Source organism: Haliotis asinina, chromosome 13 (assembly GCF_037392515.1).
Source record: "Haliotis asinina isolate JCU_RB_2024 chromosome 13, JCU_Hal_asi_v2, whole genome shotgun sequence".
Classification (NCBI taxonomy): Eukaryota; Metazoa; Mollusca; class Gastropoda; order Lepetellida; family Haliotidae; genus Haliotis; species Haliotis asinina.
This window is the reverse complement of record NC_090292.1, coordinates 8,154,847-8,162,623: the sequence shown is the minus strand read 5'-3', so window position 1 is coordinate 8,162,623 and position 7,777 is coordinate 8,154,847. Positions and strand designations below refer to the sequence as shown.

Here is a 7,777-nt window from a genome sequence, read left to right as displayed (position 1 = left end):
CTTTGAAAGGCCAAAGCCTGGTTATTATCCAAAGGGATGCAGCAGTGTAAGTACCCTAGAGTTGGTTTAGTGTATCTGAACTGAACCACTTCAACAGGAAAAAGGGAGAGGGAGTAAAAGGGTTAATGTCCTTTTGATTATTTTTTGAGATGTACCTCAGATTCGTGGATATATGGAGAGGTGGTTCAGGAGATGTGTAAGGTTGAGGCTGATGGGGAAGAGAATGGTGAGGTTGGTGGTCCAGGGAAGGTTGGAGAGAGAGGTGAGGTGGGTGGTCCAGGGAAGGTTGGAGAGAGAGAGGTGAGGTGGGTGGTCCAGGGAAGGTTGGAGAGAGAGGTGAGGTGGGTGAAGAGAATGGTGAGGTTGGTGGTCCAGGGAAGGTTGGAGAGAGAGGTGAAGTGGGTGGAGAGAATAGTGAGGTTGGTGGTCCAGGGAAGGTTGGAGAGAGAGGTGAACTGGGTGAAGAGAATGGTGAGGTTGATGGTCCAGGGAAGGTTGGAGAGAATGGTGAGGTTGGTGGTCCAGGGAAGGTTGGAGAGAGAGGTGAAGTGGGTGAAGAGAATGGTGAGGTTGGTGGTCCAGGGACGGTTGGAGAGAGAGGTGAAGTGGGTGAAGAGAATGGTGAGGTTGGTGGTCCAGGGAAGGTTGGAGAGAATGGTGAGGTTGGTGGTCCAGGGAAGGTTGGAGAGAGAGGTGAAGTGGGTGGAGAGAATGGTGAGGTTGGTGGTCCAGGGAAGGTTGGAGAGAGAGGTGAGGTGGGTGGAGAGAATGGTGAGGTTGGTGGTCCAGGGAAGGTTGGAGAGAGAGGTGAAGTGGGCGGAGAGAATGGTGAGGTTGGTGGTCCAGGGAAGGTTGGAGAGAGAGGTGAAGTGGGTGGAGAGAATGGTGAGGTTGGTGGTCCAGGGAAGGTTGGAGAGAGAGGTGAAGTGGGTGGAGAGAATGGTGAGGTTGGTGGTCCAGGGAAGGTTGGAGAGAGAGGTGAAGTGGGTGAAGAGAATGGTGAGGTTGGTGGTCCAGGGAAGGTTGGAGAGAATGGTGAGGTTGGTGGTCCAGGGAAGGTTGGAGAGAGAGGTGAGGTGGGTGAAGAGAATGGTGAGGTTGGTGGTCCAGGGAAGGTTGGAGAGAGAGGGTGAAGTGGGTGAAGAGAATGGTGAGGTTGGTGGTCCAGGGAAGGTTGGAGAGAGAGGGTGAAGTGGGTGAAGAGAATGGTGAGGTTGGTGGTCCAGGGAAGGTTGGAGAGAGAGGTGAAGTGGGTGAAGAGAATGGTGAGGTTGGTGGTCCAGGGAAGGTTGGAGAGAGAGGTGAAGTGGGTGAAGAGAATGGTGAGGTTGGTGGTCCAGGGAAGGTTGGAGAGAGAGGTGAAGTGGGTGAAGAGAATGGTGAGGTTGGTGGACCAGGGAAGGTTGGAGAGAGAGGTGAAGTGGGTGGAGAGAATGGTGAGGTTGGTGGTCCAGGGAAGGTTGGAGAGAGAGGAGAGGTGGGTGGAGAGAATGGTGAGGTTGGTGGTCCAGGGAAGGTTGGAGAGAGAGGTGAAGTGGGTGGAGAGAAGATTGAGGCTGATGGGGAAGAGAATGGTGAGATTTCTTTCCTGTATATGGTTTGAGAAAACATCTGAAGAGGGACCTAAATTGGGATGACCTGGTTGACAAGTATGTTGTGGTTCTGTATGAAGGGATGCCATTTCCTGGTAACGTGATTGACAGTGACATAAATGATGTGAAAGTGGAATGTATGCACGAGTTGGGAGAAAAGGCAACGCATATTTTTGGCCAAGAAAGTTTAAAGATTGATGTTGGTATTTGTTTGAAAACATCATTGCTATAATTCCTCCTCCAGTACCAATCAATGGCACGCAATATTCAATAGAGACATCCCTCTATGATGAGATTCTGACCAACTGCTGTAATGATGCCTCTTCAAACAGTCCCACATAATTGTGATTGTGCCAGTTTCCATAACAATTGTGTTATACCAAACAATGAACATGTTGAGTTCAAGTGCACTTTATGATTGAGCCAAAAAGAATTGTTTAAGTGAATGGTAGTTTGTTTGCAGATGTTTGTTACTGTTATGGTATTTTCCATACTGTTACCAGTGTTCCATGCTGTTACCTTGTTCTATTTTTAAGTTTTTTATGAAAAAATACATTTGAAGTATATGAATGTTTGTAGTCACCTTCATCGCCTTATTATCCCAAGAAAAAACACAAACTAAAACTCCTGTTTACATTCTGTGGACTACCACAAGAAAAGACATGGTTCTTGAATACTGGCAGCCTTACCACTTTGTTCCACTTTTGCCCATAGATGAAAGAGTAAAAAGAGAGGGAGTTGAGCAGGTCATGGAGGTAGAACATGGAGATTGTGGAAAAGCAGAAGCAGATGAACAGGGGACAAAGGAAGAAGTACCTGACAGTGAAAATATAGAGACAGACGAACATGGAACCGAAGATGAACTAGCTGACAGTGGAAATGCAGAAGCAGACGAACAGGGGACAGAAGAAGTAACTGACCGTGGAAATGGATATGTTGAAGAACAGCTAATGTTGGACGTTGAAGATGGTGGGAAGTTAGCTGAACAGTTAACAGAGAAAGGCGCTGCAGATAATGAAAACGGAAATTCAGATTGTGAGGCAGCTGAATTCGGGATAGGGGAAGAAGTTAGAGACGGTGGAAATGGGAAGGCAGAGGAACGTGGGATGAGTGGAGAAGTTAAAAACAGTACTAATGGGGAGGAGCCTGAACAGACAACAGTGGAAAAAGTTGCAGACAACAGAAATTACGCAGTAGCTGCACAGGAGATGGGATCAGAAATTATTACGAGAAGAAAGATAAAGATAACAAACTTAGATACTCTCTCAGGGATCAGTGACCGTAAAATAAAAAAATCTGCCAAACAGAGTGCAAGCGCAACTGTCATTGAAACTGTGATCAATGTTGATGAGGCAAATTTCAATACAAGAGAAATGCCAACACATGACTTCTTGGCAAAACATGTCATTTTACTTCATGACAGCTTGCCATTCCCAGGATTTGTTGAAGGTATTGATGATGAGCACTTGCGTGTTCGTTGCATGCATCAGGTTGGAAGAAATATCAATGCTAGCAGCTTCTTTTGGCCAAAAATGGTTGATATCGGCTGGTAGAGTGTAGATAGCATTATGGGAATCAGCTGAACCAACAAAACTTGGAAGGAAGTACATTGTCCCACAAGATCTCTGGTCTATCATAATAGAAGAATCCAAACAAAAGAATGTTGGCCATTGGTTAAAATAGACACTTTATGTCCAGTTCTTAAAATTGTTTAATTCTTTTGAATTATAGTTACTTGTTACGGGTTAACATAATGTTCAGCTTTTCAGATTTTGATTCTTAAGTTTGACAACTTTGTCATTGTATGTCTGTGTACAGAATGAAACACAAAGTATATTTTTATAAATCAGCATTTGTAAACACGTTCACGAAGTGCAAACTTGAATGAATGAATGTTCAACATATTATTAAAATCAAAATTTAGACATAAATCCATATTGGTATCGGATTAATCTTAATCTTTGAATGATACCATTGTCATTGTCGGTGGTGCGACAACATCATTGTCAGTTATGCCAGACGCATTCTAGTTCACATTGTTCGTCAGTTTCAAATACAATCTGCTCAAATGAATGTACATGTTCATGTTTTAGAGTGGTAAGACCTTAGCATAAAGATCTTAATTCTGTTGAAGAGTTAGAGGAAAGTGTCAATGGTGTAACCCCTAAAGTCCATGGTGTAACATTTGTCAGTCAGTATTGAAGTTGCTTACTCCTTCATCAGGTGATTGAGAAAGGGATACAGAGGTGTATTTATATGTACAGGTAAAACAATAACAAAGTAACAAGTGGAATGAGTTAACGAAAGCTAGTATAAACAAGCACTGATAGGAAGCCGATAGTTAAGATAACAATGATGGAAGCCAATGGTAATGCATTACAGTTGATTGGATATGTTTACATAATTGGGGATAAGGATGGAAGCCAATGGTGATACATTACGCATGATAGGATGATGTACATAACACACGATAGGGGGTGAGCATGTTTACATGAGGGTTGGTGATGTACAAACACAAGTATGTACTCGGGTAGATAGGCTATACATGAATTACATAGATAGAATGTACACAGGTAGAGAGAAGATTGGTGTGGTGGGGTCACGCAGACCAACCTGCCAGCCACCTGGATCAACCTGCCAGCTAGGGGGGCATCGACCTGCCAGCTGGGTGGAACCATATGCCAGTTGCCCCTTCCCCTTGTGTCAATCAAAGTGGGGGATGAGCTGGATAAAAGGGGGGCCAGACCCCACACTCCAGCAGACATGAACTGAGGGCCCCCTCTTGCTTCTGCCTGCCTCGCCCTGCCTCTGATGCCCCTGGTCATCCTGCCGGCTGATGTTATGAAGTAAATAAAAGTCATTCCTTGAAAACCTCTGGTTGTCGTCTGCTTATACTTTGTTACAATATTTTGACATTTAAGTTGCAAAAATAAAAATATACTCGTTTTAAAAAACATGCACTCGTTAATAATAATATCAGTGTGTCATACTGATAAATATTTGATGCAGCATACAAATCTGTGCAGCTTTATTCACAAAAAAGTGCTCTGTGGCTAAGCTTTTCTTCTCTCGTCACATGATTAACATAATATTGGTGATTGGCAACAGTATTATATGATTTATGTTTTGCTTGTTACACCACTGACACTTATCTTTGATAAACTCACAATGAATGATCATGCATCACAACAATATTTGTTTCTTGCATGCCAAAGATCATTTTTCATTTGTTTGAATATTGTTCTTTCCCTGGAAAAAAAACAACAAATAAGCATTTCATTTTGTATTTTTCATCCACCAAATTTGGTCATTTTTTGAGAATGATCCTTACATCCTTGAATGTTAATTGGGAATATTATATAACATGCACTATGAGAAATTTTGATTCTTGTCATTTCATTAGTTGTTGATTGATTGTTCAGATAATCATAACAAGAGTCATCAGAAGATGACTTATCCCCCAAACCCCGGAAACGAAACACACTTCTCACTTTCTAGACTAAGTCTGCAACATTTCCATGGAAATGAAGAGTTCAACCAAACTGAACCATATATATTTAACACTACTTCCATGAGAGATGTATTTAGAATTTTATCATCTATAATATTGAAAGGCAAAACATGTGTTAAAGGCAAAACCAGGCCAGTAGTTAAGATGCATGTATGGTTTTGTGAGTGAAATATTAATTGTTTCATTCTCGACTGATCCGAGCTCGAACAACACAGTTCCATCGGCATCAGAGACGACACAAGACACTGACACTACCTCTCATTTGAAGAATACCTTCATTTGTTAAATAATAAACAAGAGTTATCAGAAGATGACATATCCCCCGGCCCCCACATATTTGAAAGGACAAATCATCTGAAGGTTACTTAATGTGTTTTCAGAGTTTGAATCGTTTCCATGGAAAACATGAAATAATTTAAATGCCATATATCTGTAAACAGCAAAAGGCACCACTTTAAGATCTGTCTTATGTACCTGCCAAGATCTGTTGAAAGATATCAAATGGTTTTTGAATTGTCCTTCGGAAAAGAAGGCCATCCCTCCATTTTAGCAAAAGGCACAACCACAGGTTCAGATTATGGTATCTATCAATTTTGGTCTAACAATACTGAACAGTTTTTGAGTTACACTCTGGAAATGAAATGATTACGGATGGACAGACGGACGGACGAAAGAGGAGTCGACTATATCCCCCCACATTACATGGTGGGGGGATAATAAAATATTCCTTGTTTCAGTCTCGACAGATCCGAGCCCGAACAACACAGTTCCATCAGCGCCAGTGACGACACAAGACTCTGAATCTACCTCTCATTTGAAGAATATCTTCATTTGTTAAATAATAAATAATTGAATTAATATTTTTTATATTAGTTTTTTGTGGTAACTGCATATGCAGTGGTCTGTGTTTCAATTAAGTCATCCTTCCAATGTTTAGTCAGATACACAGAAATTATGTACGTAACTTTATCTACTGGATTCACTGCTCTCTTTGCAATGCACTGTCACCATCACTATGTCTTCAGTGGTATCAGCAATGGCCCAAAAATTTATCCCTTTTCTTTTATTCTGAAATATTCATTGTTTTGAATATGAGGATAACTGGGAACATTGGTAGCTGCATGAAACAAGTGGAAGGTTTTCGCCCTGTCATGTGCTGATAAGGACAATGAAGTTGCCATCTCCAGTCACGGAATGTGTACATTACCCCTAGGTTGGCAATTTCACAATTTCATCAAACATGTATACCCACATCAGCTTAAAAGCTGCCATTACAGATTGTGTACCCTACCCTACATTGGGAATTTCACAATTTCATCAAACATACAGTATACGCTTACTGGCTCATACATTGTAAGTTGCATACATACAGACAATTATCATTATTTGCAAACATTCTGTCATCAGAAATTGTGGAGACACTCTCTAGTGGAGGATACACAACTTCAGATACACACCCAAATTCCACAAGCTCATTTCACAATATACATAATTCATAATAAATATCTGGATAAAGTATTATCCAAAGCATTGATGGATCAATTAACCCTTCAACTGCAAAGATTGACATGAGATAATGTATATATTTATCTTCATGTATACGTGAATATCAACCATTTAAGGGTTAAGTGTAAATCTGTATACATTAGGTTGTGGAAGATGAGGATGTTGTAACCGGGAGCTACACTTTCCGTTTATAAGGATGTTTTATTGTTAATTTAAATGTTAATTAAAATAATTTTGTACATTATAGTTTATATGAATTAGGAAGTGTATATGAACTGTGTATTATATATATAAAAGAAATTGTACGCGAGGACCGGGAGCGCAGATAGTAAGGGATTTAGGTAATTAATTGATTGTCCGAACTTGGCTGACATCGGACAGTATCACAAGCCTTGGGGTTATGTCTATGTCAGAAAAGACAAAGTACGTCATCATGGTCAGAGGGGAAATACAAGCGGAGAATTGTTAAAATGGACAGGGGGTGACGTAGTGAGGGATTGATAGGACAAATTGACATTGGCAATGAGGTACAAGTTGTGTTTCTTTTCATTTCTGTAAGTCTTGATAGTTTATCAAGACTTAAGAAGTAGGTGTAGAGGTGGACCATTAAAGGACAGTTCAGCGAGGTGTCATGTTTTTACAGTTGATAGATAATAGACTTTGATGCTAGGGGGACTGGGATAAAACTGGGGGGAAAAGTTAGATTGGGGGAGACGGTTTGTGGGGCTAAGGTAGTCGGTCAGAGGTCGCTGCGCTCCCAAATATTCAGGATTGCTCACAGTACATTTGTGAAGCACCTGAATAGTTTCACTTTAGTATAATCGTTGATGCAAACTTCAATAAACCACTAGACGATCCATGAGAGACTTGGCTGTGTTTGTTCGTGATACGCAACCACCTGAGCACGAAGTCCCAAACGAAAGAACAGGCTATATGATTGACAAGTGATAAGCCTGAAACTTTCTTGGTGCCTTGACCAGGATTTGGAACAGACGAAACAATAAGGAGAAAATATCTCAGGGTACGCTCTATGATTCGTTTTAGATTTATTCGTTGGCTAGAAATTTTAGTAAGTACATAGGTACAATATATAGTATAAGTTATGTTTATAGGGAATTAACGGTTGTACAAAAACGGTACTATGGAAAATATTACGAGCAAAAGGCTC

At 41.0% G+C, this 7,777-nt stretch overlaps 2 protein-coding genes across 2 annotated transcripts in view; both read right to left on the bottom strand.

Moving 5' to 3' along the window:
- LOC137259203 (superkiller complex protein 8-like) overlaps positions 1-7,777 on the bottom strand; it is a 440,560-nt gene that overhangs the window by 378,956 nt on the left and 53,827 nt on the right. The window lies entirely within an intron of this gene.
- LOC137260105 (uncharacterized) lies at positions 10-2,049 on the bottom strand. The gene is made up of 2 exons (XM_067797809.1): positions 1,738-2,049; positions 10-1,583 (listed from the first exon to the last, which is right to left on the bottom strand). The coding sequence occupies exons 1-2, from the start codon at positions 1,759-1,761 to the stop codon at positions 186-188; spliced, it is 1,422 nt and encodes a 473-aa protein (XP_067653910.1). The 5' UTR covers positions 1,762-2,049; the 3' UTR covers positions 10-185.

Coding starts and splice junctions, on each gene's coding strand:
- LOC137260105 (XM_067797809.1), bottom strand. CDS start 1,761: ATGCGTTGCCTTTTCTCCCAACTC. Junction 1,584..1,737: donor GTTGCCTTTTCTCCCAACTC/GTGCATACATTC, acceptor TATACAGGAAAG/AAATCTCACCATTCTCTTCC.